This window comes from Artemia franciscana, chromosome 11 (assembly GCF_032884065.1).
Source record: "Artemia franciscana chromosome 11, ASM3288406v1, whole genome shotgun sequence".
Classification (NCBI taxonomy): Eukaryota; Metazoa; Arthropoda; class Branchiopoda; order Anostraca; family Artemiidae; genus Artemia; species Artemia franciscana.
In genome coordinates, this window is record NC_088873.1 from 14,711,972 (window position 1) to 14,734,149 (window position 22,178).

The 22,178-nt window shown below is 34.5% G+C and overlaps 1 protein-coding gene across 1 annotated transcript in view; it reads right to left on the bottom strand.

The window, feature by feature from the left end:
• The window catches only part of LOC136032863 (cullin-associated NEDD8-dissociated protein 1-like), a 153,752-nt gene that overhangs the window by 30,676 nt on the left and 100,898 nt on the right, over positions 1-22,178 (bottom strand). Inside the window, exons 18-20 of the mRNA XM_065713276.1 lie at positions 20,709-20,907; positions 19,236-19,493; positions 29-217 (exon numbers count right to left, since the gene is read on the bottom strand). Of these exons, the coding sequence (XP_065569348.1) occupies positions 29-217; positions 19,236-19,493; positions 20,709-20,907 (646 nt within the window). The remainder of the gene's footprint in view (positions 1-28; positions 218-19,235; positions 19,494-20,708; positions 20,908-22,178) is intronic.

The window sequence follows — 22,178 nt, forward strand, 5'->3', positions numbered from 1 at the left end:
TAAAATAGTAAAATTAAGGCATTCTTACCCTCACGTTGGTTTCTCGATAAATGTGCGGTAATAAAGAGTCCAAGAGATCCCTAATTAAAGATGGCTTCTGATGAGCAGTAGATAAGAACAATATTAAAGCAACCATCCTTACGTTCAGATCTGGGTCATCCAAAGTAGACAAAAAGTCACCAATACATTGTCGCAGTAAGCTGTCAATTGGCTGGGGCTGAAAAAAAAGGTCATTTCAAGATACAAATGAATGTCTAATTCCATGATCATCGTTAATTGATTTTGATCGTCTTAGCAAATATGAATATTCTTTCATAAAAGTTAAACTATTTTTGAAATATTAAATGTTTATGGTTTTCATTTGTCCAAATACTGTAAATGCTCACGCTGTCTCCCTCCCCTATGAGGTTGATTTGAAGGGTCTCAACAAAAAAGTTATAATAATGGCGAAATTGCATTTTCTTTTCCAAATTTTGCCCCCACCCCTCGAACAACTGTTCTGGTCAGATAGACATTTAGCTAGAATTGCTTCAAGCAAAAGAGCGTATATTTGGTTTTTATAGATTTACAACAAGCCGAAAATAAAGTTTTTCACGGGAACAGCATTTTTAACGATTTGAATAAATTAAAAAAAAAATCTAAAAATCAATACAATTAATGAATGCCATTGCCTTATTTTTGAATATAACATACTATTAAGTTACATTAGATGAGTATTTAAATGGAGACGCTTGTTTATCTTCTATTCCAAATCTTTTTAGTCAACGTTTAAACAATAAAACAAATCTCATTGTTTTATGGCAAAACCACCTTTTTAATTTATCAGTGCGCCTACAACTTGACTTTCCTGTTATATGAGGTGCATACACATTGTCGCGTGCACCGTCGACGTGTGGTGTCAAGAAACCCAAATTGTCACCATTTTACTTCAAAAATGGTAAAAGGCAACAAACTTAATCTGCAGGATTTCACTTGGCCAAAAAGACGCTCATGTTCCGTTTGGTTTTGTTGTTGTTTTACATTTAAGGTCGTGATTGTGCAGAACGGATAGAAATTTAGTACCTTTTTTTTATTTTTAAACCACCTTTTTCAAATTTCAAATTTTCCTAAAATCGTATTCTGTAACCTATCACATTTTTTTTATAGTGTACCTTATTTGTATCTAAAAAATTGACAGTTCTCCGCGTCAGAGTGGGTACACTTACAACGACTAGCATTATTTCTAGAAATAAAACATCCAGAGTTAGAAAAATCTATTAAATCAGAAAGTTTTGAAAATTTGCACAATTTGATGTTTCGTGCTGAACTAGGAGTGCTGACTTTCCACTGCCTGGTGTACATCACCGAACGCCACGTGAGTCATAGAGTACCGCCACGCTTGGTACAGTCCCAAAAACGCTTGGCACACATCCTAAAATGCTTGGCTCAATTCTGCCAAGCTTAACCCTCGCTACCTGGTGTACATGATTTGTGAGAATGAGTGAGCCCTCGGTGTTGCCAATAAAATTCTAAGTTTCAAAATAACATGGTTTTCTCTTGACGTTATGGACGTTACGAAATTTCCTTGCGTTCAGTTCCACATAGTAATGGTAAAACTAAATTTAGATCACACAACATTAAATATCCGACTTTCCACAAAGTATTGTAACCAGACGTTTCATTAGCGTAATTTCATTTCAGACGAAAACATTTATCGATTTGGACGTTAGGCACGTTATGGACGTTACGAAATTTCCTTGCGTTCAGTTCTACACAGTAATGGTGAAACTAAATTTAGATCACACAACATTAAATATCTGACTTTCCACAAAGTATTGTAAGCAGACGTTTCATTAGCGTAATTTCATTTCAGACGAAAACATTTATCGATTTGGACGTTACGGACGTTATGGACGTTACGAAATTTCCTTGCGTTCAGTTCTACACAGTAATGGTAAAACTAAATTTAGATCACACAACATTAAATATCCGACTTTCCACAAAGTATTGTAAGCAGACGTTTCATTAGCGTAATTTCATTTCAGACGAAAACATTTATCGATTTCCAATTACATTTAAGGTTACAAATAAAGATAGCACGTTAATATATACCACTTTTACGGAGGTGGATTTTTTTTTCGTAATAAAGGTACAACGCAGGTTAAACCGACAGTTTCGACACTATTGAGAAAATCAGTTAACTTACCCAAACAAAATATTTCAGTATTAAAGAGTATGTGGAGATAGGTATACAACTTCCACAGGTAATGAACATCTTGGCAACACACTATTTAATTATTTTCTATGTATAAACAAAAGCACCCTTATTATCACAGAATCATATACTTAGGCTGCAGTGGGGGACTGTAGGTTATTGCCTCCCTCCAAATTTTTTAGGTTTTTACATTTTTCTAGTATTTTTCTTATAAGGGCTTTTGTACTTTTCCTTCCTGGAAGATGGTCCAAAATCCAAGCTCCTCAAAAAGTTTTCGCTTACTACCTGTAAAGCTATTGCTAACCGATTATTTGGTTTGAGAAGGGGGTCAGTGATGTGACTGTAAGCTTGGTCACAGTCAACCCAACATAAAGGGTTGACCAACCTCAAAGGCGCATACCAACTTCATAGGTTGTAATGGAGACAGGCTATGCTCTGGATGCAAAGTTTTTAGTATCTTCGACCAACAGAATCCTTAAAATAATTTGAAAGGCTACCAAATGAAATCCACATCATTCAAATACAAGCTGTACTACAAAATCTTTTTAATCCTAATTCCCGAACAATACAACGCCTATGAAAAGTTTTAAAGCCTAAATTTCCTCTCCTGTACAATCATGAACATGTCAGATGCACCCTTTGGCTTTAGGCAGAACGACACATGACGTTAGAGAATAAACGGACTTCTGACGAGACATTGACAAGAACTTAAACAGGGACGGGGTGTTTAATCCACCATCGAGCCCTTTCCAAATGCTGAATGAAATACAGTTGTGGAGCAAAACCTGCGACTAAGTTTAGCAGGAAATTTTCTTAGGTTTTCCAGGCACTTTTGCGCAGCTAGAGGACTCCAAAAATAAGTTTTATTCACAAAAATGATCGATAAAATGGAGAACAGAGAACTGTTTTTTATGAATCAGCACAGTTCTGGTTTTGATCATATATATAACGTTCCCGGAAGACTATTTAAGCTTACTAAACATCCTTAAAACTGCTGGTTTATGTATGTGATGATTACCCCCACAAAAGAAATAAAACAAATCGTTAGAAATGCATATGGCACCAGCTTAGAAAAAAGGCACTGGAAACTATCGAATTTAAATCGAATCTCCTAAAGCACGAACAAAAGCCCTAGCTGCTAATCATTGCCATAATTGGTTTCGATCAGATAAGTTTACCTGATATATGCCGATGACAACAATATAGCCCTTCCCTTATCGAGTTTACATATAGCATCATAGCCCAAAGCTAAACTATAGCTATTGGAAATTTGTCGATCAATTCCATCAGTCCACCTAGTAAACAGGTGGATGACAAAATATCCAAATGCTCTTATTCCCTGCAGAGTTAAATCTAGTTGAGGCCCTAGAAAGGCACAGCCTTGAATTTAGCTCTTATATACCAGCTAGTTTAAATGGGATCCAACTACCCCTGCTCATAGGAGATGATGACAAGAATCTAAGGACCCTCCTTTTCCTGCACTTTATAGAAGTGGGATCGACCCTGGGTTTCAAAAATAGATAGTTAGAATACTACCTCTTGCTTACTATTATTTTTGGCCAAGATCCAACGACCATAGTGGGAAGACGTCCTGATGACAAGAATTTAAAAATCCTCCTTTTCCTGCACTTTATAGAAGTGGGATCGAGCCTGGGTTTCCGAAATGCATAGTTGGAACACTACCTCTTGCTTATCATTATTTTTGGCCAGGATCCCACAACCAAAGTTGGAAGACGTCCTGGTGACGGAAATTTAGGGTAACCTCACAAAAACTGCACCAGCATTGGACAACCGAAAGGCAAAACTATTTTCAAGTTTAATTACAATTAAAAAACGTCTCCTAGTCGGCTTCCTACTGACAAGAAATGAGGGATCCTCTTCTCCCAACAAAAGCCCAATTGGGTTCGGACAGAGTAGGGAGCAACTTTTAGAGTTTAACTTTCAAATCGGTTTTGTTGAAATTTGCCATCCACTCAAGTAGATGCTGTGATTAAATGAAACAGAACAGCAACTTGCCTTAAAACAGCACAAATAGGACACTATTCTTACGTCCAACTAAGCTTGAGACAGATCTGAAAATTTATTCTGGTAGATTTCCCTAAAAAAAATGAGCTCCTCGTATATAGTATAGATCATCAAAATAGACACCAAAAACATTTAATCAGTCTTACGTTGAGATTCAACAGCCTGCTCTGGTAAATGTCTTGATGACAAGAACTAAGACAAACTACCCCACGGAGGGGGTGGGTGGTATAAGGCTCTGATCCCCCAAAAGGCAAAGCTAAGAGAATAGTAGCTCTTACCCCCCGTCCCCGTGCCTTTAAGATTGACAACTATTTGTGGAAGTATACAACCCCCTTCCTCTCTCCTTTCACAGGTTGGACAGAGCACGGCACTCAGGTTGATTTCTTAGTAATCTATAGATATAAAAATAAGTTGTTTGTCTGTGGGTCTGTCGACTAACGTCATGTTTGTGTGTCGACTGACGTCATTATAAGGATTGAGCTGTATGTCGTCATGAAGTTGTTTGTTGTTTGACGTCATGTTTGTCGACTGACGAAATTACAGACCGGGACACCAGGACACAAATGACGACCGGGACAAAGGGAATATAAATGACGACCGGGACACTCAAAGAGAAATTACAGACCGGGACACAGGGACACAACTACAACGGGGACGCCGGGGGGCACAGGGGGATATATAAATGATGACGGGGACACATGAAATGTTCGATTAGCAATCACCACCAACAAAGCTCAAGGGCAATCATTAGAAAAATCAAACATTCCCTGTGTCCCCATCGTCATTTATATATCCCCCTGTGCCCCCCGGCGTCCCCGTTGACGACCAGGACGCAGGGACACAACTACAACGGGGACGCTGGGGGGCACAGGGGGATATATAAATGACGACGGCGACACAGGAAATGTTCGATTAGCAATCACCATCAACAAAGCTCAAGGGCAATCATTAGAATCATGAGGTAGAGAACTAAATACGGATTGTTTTTCCTGTGGACAATTATATGTTGCATGTTCAAGAGTTGGTAAACCTGACAATCTATTTATACGCAGAGACAATGGGACATCGAAGAATGTTGTATATTCGCAAGTTTTACGTAGTTAAAAACACACATATATATATATATATATATATATATATATATATATATATATATATATATATATATATATATATATATATATATATATATATATATATATATGTATATATATATATATATATGTATATATATATATATATGTATATTTATATATATATATACATATATATATATATATATATATATATATATATATATATATATACATATATATATATATATATATATATATACATGTAAATATATATGTAATATATATATATATATATATATATATATATATATATATATATATATGTATATATAAATATATATATATATATATATATATATATATATATATATATATATATATATATATATATATTCACAGGTGGGACACAGGGACACAACTACAATGGCACGTAACGACTTACGTGCGCGGGGGGGGGGGGGGGGGATTGGGGGCGCGAAACGCCCCCACCAACTAGGTGTTGGGGTGGCGCGAAACGCCACCCCAACAGCTAGTAACACTATAGAAAATACTTTACCCTTATCTGTAGGTTCAATCACAGCCAGACTTGTTTCATTTTAGTTTTGAGCCCATGCTTTACATACGAAATTTCGAAAATTCAATCAAAATCAAAAATTTCATAAAAAGAATCGGAGTTTGAAATTTCCAGATCGATGGATCCAAAATTATCTTCTAGAAATCTAGAAGAACTGGCCAAATCTCGGTCGCAGGTTCTTGAAGATATAGTTCTAGGTTTTTACGTAAGAACGCCGACTGTAATGGGTTACACCAGGGCTTCTTAAACTTTTGTAATTTCCGACCCCATTTATGATTGCGAGTTTCTTAACGACCCCAACAAATGTAATAAGAAATTAATAAGAAATAAGATAAGAAAAATAAATTATTATTTTTTTATAATATATTTATTAGGTAACAATATACATATGCATACGAAAATATATAATTTAGGGGTTCGTTTTGAAACATAAAAATCTAAAATTGAAATTTGCGCAAAATGTTATAGAAATGTTTTTATCATAGTTTCAAAACAAAAGTGGATTATGACCGTCTTAATTCTCTCGAATATATCCAAGTAGTTGCATGGTAAATATTAAATTAAAGTTTACGTTAAAAATATAATGAGATGGATGTGCATGTTTTTTATTGCATAACAAATCAAATCTTGGTTTAATGTTTGAAACTGCTGGACGTAAGACCTCTTCAAGATTTTTTATCGCTGAATGATATTGGGGTTTAATGTATGTTAAAGCTGAGAAAGTAGCTTCACATAAATATGTGGTGTTGAACGGCAAAATAACATTTAAAGCCATATCGGCGATTGTAGGAAATTCAGTTCTAGTTCCGATCCAGAATTCAGTCAAGGGCTTTTTTTGGAATTGTAGTTTTAAGTTTGAGTCACACGAAAGCTCAGCAAATTCCTCTTGAGCTTTAAGTGGCAGATGATCAATCTTACTTAAGTCAATCCAAAACGGCTTTTGAATCCAGACTTTTTTTGTTAATCAATATTTAACATAAAATATGTTCGGAACTGTATTTCTAGCGCTTTTAAGTGATCTACAATAGTTTTTGCAATAAAAGTTTTACGATGAATTTTCTCAATTACAAAATTGTCGACACTGGGAAACATTTTGAGCGAATTTTTTTCGACCCTACTTTTCCAAACGCTGATCTTTTTAATAAAACTTTCAGTTTTATCGTTTGAAGTAAATATATCGCAATTTTTTCCTTGAAGAGACAAGTTAAGATCGTTTAACATCGCAAAAATATCTGACAAATAACACAGCTTAGATAGCCACAAGTCATTTTAAAAAAAAAAACAGCAAATTCACATTTTCATTCGGTTAAAAGTATTTCGATCTCGTCCTTTAATAACAATTACATAAAAAAAACTAGTTTTTTCTAACTGAAAGTAAGGAGCGACATTAAAACTTAAAACGAACAGAAATTACTCCGTATATAAAATGGGTTGTCCCCTCCGCAATCCCTCGCTCTTTATGCTAAAGCTTTTAATTGATTTAAAAAGCAGAATTGTGGTAGAGTCAAACTTTAGCGTAAACAGCGAAGGATTGCGGAGGGGACAACCCATTTCATATACGGAGTAATTTCTGTTCGTTTTAAGTTTTAATGTCGCTCCTTACTGTCAGTTAGAAAAACTAGTTTTTTTTTGTAATTTCTGAACGTTTTTGAATTAATACATGTTTGATTTTGGCTCTCCACACATACATTATTAAAATGAAATTTACATTTTAATTCCTTTTAAATGGCTTTCTCTTAGTTCTGATCAGACGATTTTGAGAAATAAGGGATGGGGAAGGAGGCCTAGTTGCCATGCAATTTTTCGGTTACACAAAAAAGGTAACTATAAATTTTAATTTTTAACGAATTTTTTTATTAGTAAAAAATATACGTAACTTAAGAATTAACTTACGTAACAAACTTTTATATTCTTAAATTTTTATTATGTATATGAGGGGGTTTATACCCTCGTTAATACCTCGCTCTTTACACTAAATCGTAAGTTTTGTGCCGATTCTTTAAGAATGACCCCTGAATCAGAAAGGCCGTAGAATAAATAGTTGAAATTACTAAAAATACTATAGCATAAAGAGCGAGGTATTTATCTCCTCCTAAATACCTCGCTCTTTATGCTAAAGTATTTTTAGAACCCCTCATATGCGTAATAATCTCTGTTCGTTTTAAGTTTCAATGCTACTCCTTGCTTTCAATTGAAAAAACTTTTCCATGTTTATTTTTTCATATTTTTTTTACAGTAATTTTAGAAAATCCTGCGCCCTTTTCATTGAATTTCTGTTCCCCCATGACATACTTCACCAGGGACAGATCCTCCCACATAGCCCCCTCCCCTCAACCCCACCCCCAAAACCAAAAAAAATCCCCTGAAAACGACTGTACACTTCCCAATAACCATTATTATATGTAAACACTGGTCGAAGTTTGTAACTTGCAGCCCCTCCCCAGGGACTGTGGGGGAGTAAGTCATTCCCAAAGACATAGTTATTATGGTCTTTGACTATGCGGAACAAGATGGCTATCTCAAAATTCGATCTGTTGACTTTGGAGAAAAAAATGAGCGTGGGGGGGGGGCCTAGGTGCCCTCCAATTTTTTTGGTCACTTAAAAAGGACACTAAAACTTTTCATTTCCGTTAGAATGAGCCCTCTTGCAACATTCTAGGACCACTTAGTCGACACGATGACCCCTGGAAAAAAAACAAAAAACGAACAAACACGCACCCGTGATTTGTCTTCTGGCAAAAAATACGAAATTCCACATTTTTGTAGATAGGAGCTTGAAAATTTTGCTATAGGGTTCTCTGATACGCCAAATGCGATGGTGTGATTTTCGTTAAGATTGTGTGACTTTTAGGGGGTGTTTTCCCCTATTTTCTAAAATAAGACAAATTTTCTCAGGCTCGTAACTTTTGATGACAAAGACCAAATTTGATAAAACTTATATATTTAAAATCAGCATGAAAATCCGATTGTTTTGATGTATATTTTAGCATCAAAATTCCGTTATTTAGAGTTTCGTTTACTATTGAGCCGGGTCGCTCCTTACTACAGTTCGTTACCACGAACTGTTTGATAATCTTTTCAAACTTTGACCTCTTGACAACCATCTTTCTTCTGCATTAAATAACAAAGTTGTGTAGTTGGAATCCGTATCCTTACAGAGATTTGAAAATAAGCAACTATTAAGGGCATGGCTCTTAATAAAATTTATGACCTTAACAGCATCCTGAAGCACATCGTTCAATTCTGGTGCTATCAATCAATTAAGAAGCGCCCAAGGATTTTTACATGCCGGGACTGTAAGGTCCCGTCGGTCACGTCGTTAAACTGAATAATTCGGAATAACATGCACCTTGTTCACAATCATACAATGGCTAAATGAAAAGGACACGAAATGTTTATATAGTTTCTTCGAAATAACACTTAGAAAATTTTTTGATAATATTTATCAGGATTATTTCGGTTTTAAGAGATCAACAAAAATAAATCTGCATTTTTTATAAATTTCTATAACAACTTCTGATTCATAGTAAATTTATACAAGATATTATAATGATCGGAATAGGAATGCTGGTATAAACAGTCTTTCCGAACCAGAAGACTTTATGATATATTTATCTACGATGATTGTTATTTTTCTTTATAACAATAATTTTACATGTCAAAAAACATTTTTTGTTAAATTGTATTTTTATCACTCGTGACCCCATAATTTTGCTACGCGACCCCAAATGGGGTGGCGACCCATAGTTTAAGAAGCCCTGGGTTATACCATCCCTAAATATAATTTTGTCTAAGCCACTGCTTTTACATGAGGAACATTAGGGTAAGAAGTGGATTTCTGGGCAAGCTTATTTATTTTGACACACTTTAACCATTTTTGTCATAAGAAGGATTGGAAGCCAAATATCTCATTTTGTAATAAGAAGAAATAGCTAAGGCCGCAGATGGCCAAAGTTTGACCTTCTGCAGAAAAAAGACATGGCGATTCAAATTTTGGTCGTAAAATAGAGCCAGTTTACTTTGGTATTTTTTTAACTAAGCTATCTAAGGAGGGGAAAGGGTCACTAGTCCTTGACCTGCAGGATTCAGAGCCAGTGCTACATCAAAATGACAAAATTTTCAATTTCTTTTTAATACTCAACCGTCATGAACTCTTTTATTTTTCAGAAAACTGTTCATTAATTTCTTTGAACCTAATTGGCAAGGCCTGAATACCAGGCATTACCTTGGTTGTCATTGCTACAGTTTTTCATAAATCCTGTTTAAGAAAAGTGGGAAAATGCAGAGATTCGAAGCGTGCCAGAAGAACAGCATTAGGAGAGACATATGCTCAAAAGAAATACCGAGTTTAATTTGCTTTTGTGTTAGACATATTGTGCAAAAAATAGAAATTACTGCATCAGTAATAGACATGTTACCATTCCATCTATATGCTAATTTAGCTAGAGAGGCAGTAGTGCTTGGTCTCGAAGAACAGGTTAAACAGATCATGAGGTTTTGGCCAAAGAAAACCTTTGATCTGGAAAAAATTGCACTTGCATGCTGCAGCAACTGTAAAAGCGAATTCTACGTCTGTCCCCACCAGAGAACGGCTACAGCAAGCAACGCATTCACATCACTTATTACAGAATGTGAACCACAGCATCTGAGGTTCTACGACCAGTCTACAACACAAATGTGCATAGATCACCTTATGCAGATTGAAAAGTTAAGGAAGAATATGGAGACAGGTATGCCAGGAAAATACAAGGTAAGAAAGTTGGCTATTAGAAGTAGTATTATGATTAAAGACATTTCTCAGGAATATCCTTATTTCTAACAATGATTGCTAGCAACAAGTCAATAGTAGCCGATAAAGCCTATTTCTTAGAGAGGAGAAACCCACAGCGTCGCTATCAGCCTTAAATATCATATCTGAGTCGCATTCGGTCACGAGCCAACCTGAAAATCTCGGTCACCCCACTTTGATTCCAGTGAGCTTTCCCAGTAGGCGAAGCCCATGCAATACGAAATTTTTTTTCTGGAGTGGCCTCAGCCATCATCATAACACTTCTGGGACAAATTGCCAAAAACCATTTGTTAAGCTATTTTCAAAGGAAGGCTAAGCAGGAGAGTATACATCAGGAAGATCGGAGTGTGATTGAAGACACAATCCCTTACTGATGCTCCCTTTGAAAACAACTTAGCTAACGATTTTTGAGAGTCATCCCAGAACTGTGAAAATATCGGACACGTCCTTTAGCCGCAAAAGCGATGACATACGTCATATTATAAGTTTATGATAAAAGGGGTGTACCAAGAGCCATTTTACTGAATTTAAGTAAAACTTACACATTCACATAATATAAAATTCAGTGGTTTTGTTGATCTTTTCATCCTCCATGATAAGTGAAACGCTCACCCTCCATATTGGCTTGATTAATCAAAGGACTGTTGATGTGTGATTGCCGGAGCATCTTAAGCAATCTTTTCATTTAGTATTTTACGCGATTGGCTTCCAGAGTATACCCTTGGGAAACTTGGGGAATCTCAGATAAGCGATCGAGCGTTCTACTAGCTTATCTGTGAACAATGGCTAATTTACAATTTAGGATAATTACCCATGAAACTATGGGGGTTATGTAGACGAACACAATAACTATCTCAAATGTAGATCCAATATCAGGGAACTTACGGGGGGGGTACTGGGTGGTGGAAAAGGGCATGCGAGGGAAGTCAGTTGTTCTTACAGCATTTTTGGCCTTTATAAAGGGCATTGGAACTTTCAGTTCCCAACCAAATGAATCCTTCCCAAGTTTCTATGCTACCTTTTTCACGAGAATTAGCCGGAAAAAAGTTTGTTGGCACTTTTTTGGGCCTATTTCTTGAAGAATTAAGTGTTTTATTTTGCAGTCTACATTGAGGTTCCCTTAGCCCAATAACCTAAGGACATAAGTTTAAAGCAAAAAAAAAAATATTTTGCTCTTCTTCGAGGCCCCATTTTTGAGGAGAGGGGCGTGCACAGGAACACTTTTTATATTGCACATTAGGTTCTTCGTGGCCTAAGGAGTTATTGCTTTAAGTTTCAAACTGATCAGGGACAAAAAGTTTTATGTTCCATTTTCAAGCCTCCTTCGTCCCCTCCCATGACAAAGTGACTGATCCTTTTGATCCAGAGAACGATCCCCAAAAGTTTTGAGTCGATCGCGCGCCCAACATCTAACAAGGCCTCCTTTCGCATTATAAAATCCATATGTAAATCTTTACCAATTTGAATAATTTATGGCCTTTGACCAGGGGCAATGGGATCATGCCAACTTCAAATGCATCGTGAAGCAAGGATTTTTTTTTAATCTTAGAAATTGCATCTGACTCTCCTGATATAAATAACACGCTAACCCTACCTGATAAGGATGGCGGTGTGGCCTTTGGGTTTAAATTGAAACATACGATGCTTTTGAAGTGTATAAAAAGTTACGACAAACCATGGCATAATTTTTGATTTACTGAATTTCAATTTGTATGGCTCACTTAATTTCTCTGTGAATGCAAATATAAAGTCAATAACTATCCCTCAGGGAACTCTTGTCTGATGATTGGGTTAAACCTAACATACAGCTGTGAATCATCTTTTCCACTAGAGTAGCAACGCGTCATCAATTGGTCAAGTCAGTCACAAAAAAAAGTTAAGCGATGGTATAAAAAAAAACAAAAAAAAACTGAACATTATTCGTAAGTAGTATAATAGGTAGTGCATGTAATAAGACTATACAAGCTAAGAAATTTCCTTTTTTTCAGATTTTTATACATTTTGTTGTTATCAAACCGGACGATGGTGAATCTTCAGGACAAAAAGAAATTTTCAAGTCCCTTCAAAAAGTATTAGAGACAAACAAAAACTCTCCAGTCGAGATAGTTTTCACAAGGCTTCAACTGGAAAATATAAATACAGGCCAAATGCTCTCATTTCTTAGAAATCTGAACCCAAATCTAAAACATCTTTACGCTCCTAGATTACAACTAAAAAGCGAATTTGAAGAATTTATTTCTATTATTGACCGTTTTAAGGATTTGGTTACTTTAGACATTGAAGCAGTTTCAAACAACATAACTATGAGTCGCGCCAGACAATTAGGAGACTTCTTAGCAGACAAAACCTACCTTCAAGTTCTTGATCTTTCAAATAATCCAGTAGGCGGACTTCTGAGACACATACTGACAGACACACCAGAAGAGATATCTATACTTGATCTTAGTAATACAAATATTCAAACAGAAGAACTACTTTTTATAGCTAACATAAGCACGTTTACACCAAAACTGACACACTTAAGCTTGAACGACAATGATCTCTCACAAGTCAACTATAATATTTTCTACTTTTTTATGACAAAAGTAAAAGCGTCACTAGCAACTTTATTACTGAAACAAACAAACCTCAACCATAAGAATATGGTTAATATAATTGCTCTATTCTTTGAATCACCTAATTTAAATGAGTTAGATATTTCTTACAACGCGTATACCGCAGACGAGCTTAAAGAAATGATACTAAGTGCAATTGATTGCCCCAATATCAGACATTTGGCTTTTTCTTGGCCTTCGGATTTACAACCATATGAAAAAGACAAGTTTATAGAAGATCTGTACAAATTCATTGAATGCGCCATTGATAAAGGCAGAGAAATTAACATTATAATAATAGGAGATTTTGGAAGACACGAATTCAAATGCTGATGCTTCGGTACAATAAGCCTTTACTAGGTGTACCAGCAGAATTTTCTATTTCTATATATCTGATAATGATACAAGGACAATAACCTTTATTGCTCTAAAAGCCCAAAGGTAATGGCAATACAATATGAAAAATTTTAATTCTAGTGAATCTTGCTACACTCAAACATTGCGCAAATTACAATAATCTGTTTCTGTGCTCCATCTTTAGCTTGGGAAGTCGTGATAACATTCAACACTTACGTGAATTTAATATTGTGTCTTTTATATTTGTTTGATATATGTTTTACACTTAAATGTATTTTATATTTTGTGGTTATACTTATGATAAGGTTCTTAATATATACTACAGGCTGTCGAAAAATAATTAATACAATCTTTCAGCCTTAATGACCTGTTAAATCATGTTTCAACTTAAGAATGAGTTGATTCTTAAAATATTAGGAATATAGCTTAGATGGTATATAGCTTAGAAAAATTTTCAGTAAATAGCACTAGAAGACCCGTTTTTAACCAACGTCTAGAAGTCCTGCCTAACAATGCCTAGTAGGCTTTACATAACAAACACTTTCAAATGGTTTAAAAATTGAAGAATTTTCAAACTAATGTAGAAGTACCCAATCTGTGTTTAATTTATCAACGCTTCAGACATACCTCTGTTGAGAGAACAACGTCCTATCGATGTGTTGTTGTGATAAGTTCTTCCAAATAGACTTGATACATCATCATCTCTTCTTATATCCAGCTACACTACTGATTTTTTTTTATACCAATGCTCAGTTGTGTTTCTTAATTTATTCTTAACAAGAAATAGGAAATTCTAAGAAACCAAATAGAAAAAACAGAATAAGCAGTGGGAAGTCAAAGAGCGGATAATATTTTCCAGAACAAATATTTTTTCTTTTTCTTTTCTTCTGCTTATATTTATGGGCAATTTTATTTTTGGCAATTGCAAATCTGAATGCTAAGACCGCATGAACTAATCCATATCATCGCGAATCAAGCCAATAAAACACTATGATATAAAAGTATGGCATAATTGCTTGTTTGGCAACGCTTGCTTATGATTAGTTCATGATCTCTTTTGTTACATAAAAAGGGTATTATACTCTTTTTCAAAATATAATTGAAACATAATCAAAACATAAAAAAGCTCTTATTTTTTAAATGTAATTTTCGATAACACCCAGTATTTTTAAAACCGCATTAATTAAGCAGTTTTCACAGCATTTTAAATTTAATTTAGACTTTAGAAGAGATAATAAACATTCAATCAAATATTCAAACTATATTTGGTCTTATTAGAGCAATTAGCTTCTAAATTAGCGCAATAACAACAAAATCTTCTTCCGTTCTTATCTTAAACAATATTAACATAATTAAATTAATTAAACTTAATTAAACTTAAAATTAACTTAATTAAATTAACTTAATTGAATTAAATTAACTTAAATTAACTTAACTTAATGAAATTAAACTAAATTAAATTAACTTAATTAGAAATCAATTAAAATCAATTTGAAAAACCAATAAGAAATCAATTTGATTAAAAACCAAATTAAATTAACTTAATTAAATTAAGTAATTAAATTAACTTAATTAAACAATATTAACTTAAACAATATTCTTTAAAAGTAAATGTAATTTGAACCAAGTTTCATTGGTTCTCTGGCTCCTCATTTACAATTTCACACTTTACCATCTTTTTTCCCACACTTGTCCTACAGTGATGATAAGAATCAAAAATATCGTTTCGAAACTCACGGGCTACGGAAGACAGACGAGGATTTATTAAATGTTTTTCAGTGGAATTGTCTATGGATAGTTTTGGTACTGTTTGACTGGCCATATTGCAAACAGTGAGCTGAACAAAATATGGTTCTGTCCCACTTTCCAGGGCTATAATAAAAGAAAAAGTGAGACGGCTAGGACATATTTTTGCCGGTGAAGTATAATATATTATCTAAGGCCGCCCCTTTCGGCCATCCCTATTTAGCCAAATGAAACACAAGTTGTCCCCAAATAGGGTGGGGAGAGGTCATAAGAAAGGATTTAAAGGATACTGGAACTTCCTGGGAGGCTGTAAAGGGGGGAGTTTTGAATAGTTTGGGATGGAGGAGAAGCATTCGCAGCCATGTTGCCTTTAGAGGGCTTGATGTTGTAGTGAGTTGTTAGCAGGAGTAATGGTTGTAGTTTTCCCATATGGTTCACTACTTATTTTACAACGAAGGTGCAAAATTCGCAACAAAAATCTTTTAAGGGATAAGCGTGTAGAAAACTAATGGAAAATTGCTTAGTTATTGTGGTTTTAAAATGACAAGAAACGTCCCAAAAAATTAAACTGAAAATAAAGAATCGTTTGTGCGATTAAAGTACCCTCTTGAAGTAACATAACATACCGGGCTATGGTCATATGCAAACATTGTCAAACAAAGGAATGGCTGCCGTATTTATCCCATAATAATATATTAAACTATATTTCCTTGAATAGGACACTAAGTCTATAAACATCTTTCTTTAGTTAAATAAAAGAAAAGTTTCTTTTTAACTGAAAGTAAGGAGCGACATTAAAACTTAAAACGAACAGAAATTTATTCCGCACATAAAGGGAGTGTCCCCTCGTCAATGCCTCGCTCTTCACACTATAGTTTCTTAATACTTTTAAAAACGCTTCTTATTCTATTAAACAGCCCTTGTGTTTAAGAAGTCGTTTCATAAAAAAATGGGAACGATAGTCAAACTTAGCGTAAAGAGCGAGGTATTGAGGAAAGGAAAAACCCATATAAGAAACAATTTCGATTCGGTTTAAGTTTTAGTGTTGCTACTTTTTTTTATTTAACCGCTGATCGTTCTCATATAATGCCGGGAAATCTGACACCCCCTCTATGAAGAATTCCATCCCCTCACAGGAAACTTAGCCGTGGAGAGTTCCTTCCACGTAAGTCACCACTACCCCTTGGGAAATTCCATACGGACAATTCTTGAAAATTTCTTCGCTGAAATCCTGAAAATCCTGAAAATTCCCCCGTAAAATTTCTTGCGGACGATTTTTCTTGAAAAAATCTCCTTAGCATACTTTCACTTGAAAAATATCTTATCTTAGAAAATTCCTCAATGGAGAATTTCTCAGGTGGAAATCCTCCCCCCCCCCCCCCCATGAAAAAAATTCTCCAGAACATTGCAATCCCGCTGAAAATTTCCCCCAGACCGCCCCCCCTGCAATATCTCCACGTGCAAAATTGAGACAGTATAGGAAAAAGTAAGACAAATAATTCTGTATAGGAATTCTGTCAAATTCCCAAAGTGAAAAATTTTCCCTGGAAAGTTCATCCCTGGTAACTTCCCTCCCCACGGAAAATTCTTCCCGAAGTCCTCCCAGGAAATATCTGTAAACTTCCCAATAACCAACACTATAGGTAAACAATGGGCAAATTTCCTAACAAACAAACACAACTTAGAAGCAATAGGGAAATTTTTCAAGACAGTGGAATACAATTCAGTGAATATTTCTGTCTCATGTCCAAGGACTGTCTTCAGCACAATACCAGAATATATATGTATATGTGATTTGGTAAATTTTATCATATTTAGTTTACCTATTGTTGCTAAAAAGAGGGATATATTAACAGGATAAGCTTGTTTTGGTGTTACTTGGTTGTTTTACATTTGCTGTTTTTTTTCTTTCATAGGCATGTATTTTGGGGGTGATACCTGACACGGGGATGCCATGGATATTCTGTGGTAGCCACAACACTTGGCTGGGTAGAGAATTTAAAGTGGCGAAACCCTATAGGCCAGTGTATTCTCCTGATGAGCCCTTGTGTTGGGTTGTTGCCTCTGAATTATTTGTCTTTATTATTTTTTCTATTGTTTGGTAAATGACGACTTATACTTATTGACGACATGACTGCCTGTCCATGGATTATTCTTTATGGTTGATTGTGTTTGGCTATGCTGTTTGACCTGTGTGATTGTATGGATGAGTAGGGTTAAGGCCTCAATCGAGTGCTGGTCTATGTTAATCACTAATTTAGGAAAACAGTCTTCCTTTTCTCCTTCTGTCTCTTTTTTTTTTTTTTTTTTTATGTGTTTGTGCTGTTGCATTGGTGATTTCTCTTTTCATGATATATATATATATATATATATATATATATATATATATATATATATATATATATATATATATATATATATATATATATATATATATATATATATATATATATATATATATATATATATATATATATATATATATATAGAAATTTACATTAAAATGTGAAAATTAAAACTAAAAATGTTTTTAAAAAACTTTCTAAAACAGCCTTAGCATTCTTACATCAACGAAGTTCAACCAGGACTGATAAATGAAACGATGCAAGATGGTTTATTCAACACAAAACATTCAAACAAAACAGAAAAAAATAATTAAATACGAGCCTTCAAAGCTAATCTTGCTTTTTTGGTATCTTGCCTCAAAGGGCTTTTTGTAACTGGTTCAATACTATCATAAATTGGTTTAGTAAAAATTCACTGATTTGAATTCCACTGTCTTGAAAATTTTCCCTATTGTTTCTAAGTTTTGTTTGTTTGAAATGGAAAGGCAGTATGGTCTCCGTCACTATTTAAATTCCGTAACTTACAGCCCTTTTCTCAGAGGCTGTGTGTGTGGGAGGAGGGTCATGTCACCGCCAAAGGCGTAGCTATTGGACAGTATTAAAAGAAAATTGTTTTGATGTATCTAATTGATATTAAAATTCTGTTTTAAGAGTTTCGGTTACTATTTAGCCGAGTTGCTCCAAACTTAAAGTTCGTTACCATAAACTGTATAATGACGTTTCCTAGTACACCCAGTATATTTCAAAACCGCAAGATCTAAATAGTTTATATGGCAAACTAGGTATGCAATCCTTGCCAGATTCCTAGTGGTAAACCTTACTGCAATTAAAATAGCTTGTCGAACCAATGAGGCAATTCCTTTCAAGCGTACACTTCAATAGTTTTTTTGAAGCAAAAAAAAGCAAAATCACTTATAGTTTTACATTTATAAAATAAAAAGTTTTAGATTTGGATTTTTTTTAAATGACTAGGCGCAATCTATTTTGCTACTTGAAAAGAAATTTTAAGTTCGAAAACCGTGGCACAATTTGTCGATGAGCCCCGTTCTTAATACAGGTTCCTATGACACTCTGTCAAGAATTGAGTAGTTTTCACAGCAGTTTCACCTAGGGTCAGGTGTCGAGAAGAGACGAAATTTGCTCTTCTGGGAGAATAAATACTCACTATTTATAAGATCACTAATTATAAACTTTACAGCAGTTAAAATGGTTTGTCTAACTAATGAGGCAAATTTTTCCAGCATACGCTTTGGCAGTTAAACAATTTTTTTTTTAATTATAAATTTCTAAAGATTAAAATTTGCAAATTTTCTAGACTATTATTCCGTGCTCTTTTTTGCTATTGAAAAGGATGCTTTAAGTCCTATTTGGCATAATTCGTCCATAAACCTCTTTCTTGAAAATAATTATCTGGGACACACTGTAGGTTTAAAACCGCAAACAATTAAGTAGTTTTCATAGGAGTTTCACCTGATGTCAGGACTCCAAAAGAGACGAAATTTACTTTTCTTGGAAACTAAGTATTCAATTTTTACCTGATCACTAATTGTGAACTTTACAGCAGTTATAATAGTTTGTCTCATCAATGGGGATTCATTTTGTCGAGCAGCCTTCAGTTCCGGGAGCAGTTTGTTCGGCTCCATCATAGTCAGCTTCCCCAGACACTCAGCAACAATTTTTCGTGTACCTTTTAGAGGTGATTCACAATGAATAAAAAGACGACGCCAGATTTCAGGTATATATGGAGCAAGCGCAATGGCACCGTTAGTTGAAGTGGCGTGGGATGAAATTACCTAAAAAGGGTATATTAGACATTAAAAAAGAATCAAAAAGCCAAATTTGAAGGAAATTGGCTATTGATACCATTATTATCGCTTCTTTCGCCCAACTAAATTATATAAATTAAAAGAGAAATGTATTCATACGAATAAAAAGAATCGTTTCGGTTATCTGGAAGCTGGAAAGCTGGTTACCTATGCAAATCTATGGTAATCTGAAATCCAATCATAAGAAAATAGATTTTAAAAATATCTACAAATAGGTGAAAACTATAACTACAGGTGAAAAATATTTCTGCTTCGTTCTATTTGCATCAATAAATAAATGAGGCAAAAAAAAAATCCACATTGAATAGATCGATTTATTTACACAAAAGCCCTATTGGGCCATGGTGAAACATAACAAACCAGCAAAAAATACAAAATACAAAAATAAACCATAAACTGGCAAAAACTAGAACTGATTATTCAAGAAAATTTTCACGATTCTTCATACCTATCCAAATGAACTTTCCAATATTTTTTACATCGAAATAATACCTACTTTTCAAAATTTCCAAAATAAAATCTCTTCCCCCAATCTCCCCACCAAAAATTTCTACCTGCAAATCCCTCAATTCCTTACATTTTCTTAAAAAATGATACAATGAATCATCCATCTCTTCACACATTGGACAACTGTAAGGACGATATCCAGTATAACCCTCCCTAAGTATTTCATTCGTTGGCCAAAAGGCATAGAATTCTCCCTTATAGACTTCACCAATTTTAAATCTTCCGGACTTAATCGCATTTTTAGGTAAACTTCTTCGGCCCAGTTCTCCTTGACATCCGAATAGTCCCAGGGACGGCGAGGCAGCCTTTTCAGCTTGCCAAACCTGAACTTCCTGAGACTCTAGCCTGGTACCTACTAACCAAGATACAGTCCCTACCATAATATATAGCGAAATTTGAAACAACGTAATTACACAGGTCCTGCTACTAATAGCACACGCTAAATACTACACAAAATATCACAGCACAAAGCCACCTCTCCCGACCCTCCTTTTATCTCCTCCTCTGCATCAGAGGTTCACACCTTACTTCTCCCATAGATTTCTAACTTCCTTTAAAGTCTATCTTAAAAGCTCTTCTCATCCCCTTTAAAGAATTCCTCTTTTTCCCTCGATCCCTCCGATATAATTATATTCAAATTAAAAAAAAAACTGTAAACGGAACAAAATAACTTACTTCTTTCAATGAGCATAGGAGTAGATACTGCCTCTTTGCTTTACTCTCTGTTTCCTGTAGAATGAACGGAAGGAATTCATTCAAGTTGCCAACAGCAATAGAACCAAGAGCATACGAACCAGCTGATCTAACATCTTCAGATTGTGAATTGAACGACTCTATCAATACCTTTTTAAGAGAGTCAACTCCACTAAGGTCACTAAAAATATGAATATACTTCATAATTTGCAAATAAACAATCTTATAATATGGACACAGAGAAGAGTCAAATAACATATCACTAAACACAACAAAAAAAAACGTAAAAACACCTTTATATATATATATATATATATAGATATATATATATATACATATATATATATATATATATATATATATATATATATATATATATATATATATATATATATATATATATATATATATATATATATATATATATATATGGTCCAGCAGAGTAGTAGCTACGCAAAAATGATACAACTCTTCATGACCCAGAATGGCAGATCTTTGTTTTTTTGCAAAAATAAGACCAAAAAATCAAATAAAATATAATAGAAGAACTTTTTTTTACAAAAATAAGAATACACATATCCAACAAAATGTAATAGCAGAACCCTTGTTTACAAAAATAAGAATACACAAATCAAACAAATATATAGAAGCGAAGCGTTTTATGACTCGTGTCTCTCTTCTTTTTTTTTAATGTTTTCCGACAAAACATCTATTTATCCATTACATGAAAAATTCTGCTAAACCACCGTAAATACGCACATAATTATAGCAGCGCGATCTGCTTAGTGCCAACAACAATAATTTCATTGGTCAGCGAACAACAGCATTATGGATATGAACAAATATTTTAAAAAAAGTCTAGGCTGCCCCCAATATGAGCGAAGCTAGGTAGGTTTTTGCCATGGAAACAGCATTCCTTCATAGCTACACTCTTAAAGAGTACATATTTAAGTGATGCTCAAAGAAATTAGTAGACTCCACTAGTTTAGTAAATATTTTGTGCAGATTTTTTTGACTGTAGGATATTTTATTGTAAATTTTCTTGTCATTAGCATTTTAGTACTCCACAAATGCTATGCAAATATTATTTCTTACAATTTTTCAGTCCTTAAATTTTAATAAACTTTACTAGTTCTAGAATAAAAGAATAGAAAATGAGCTACCATGTAACTATATGCGCTAAGGACATCTATAGCAAGGCACCTATAGCAAGGCACCAGGATTGTGCACATGCTTTATATCTGGGAGGGGGGATTAACAGTAAGCAGTGTTTGTTACAGTTACATGACCAAAAATCAAATATTTGCTATGCAATTTTTATATCTTCGGTGGTTGCACAATAAGACAAGAGGGGGCCAGATAAAGAGCAAAAAAATATGCGACTGTAAAGCCTGTATCCTCCTATCAAACAGTTCGTGGTAACGAACTGTAGTAAAGAGCAGCCCGGCTCAA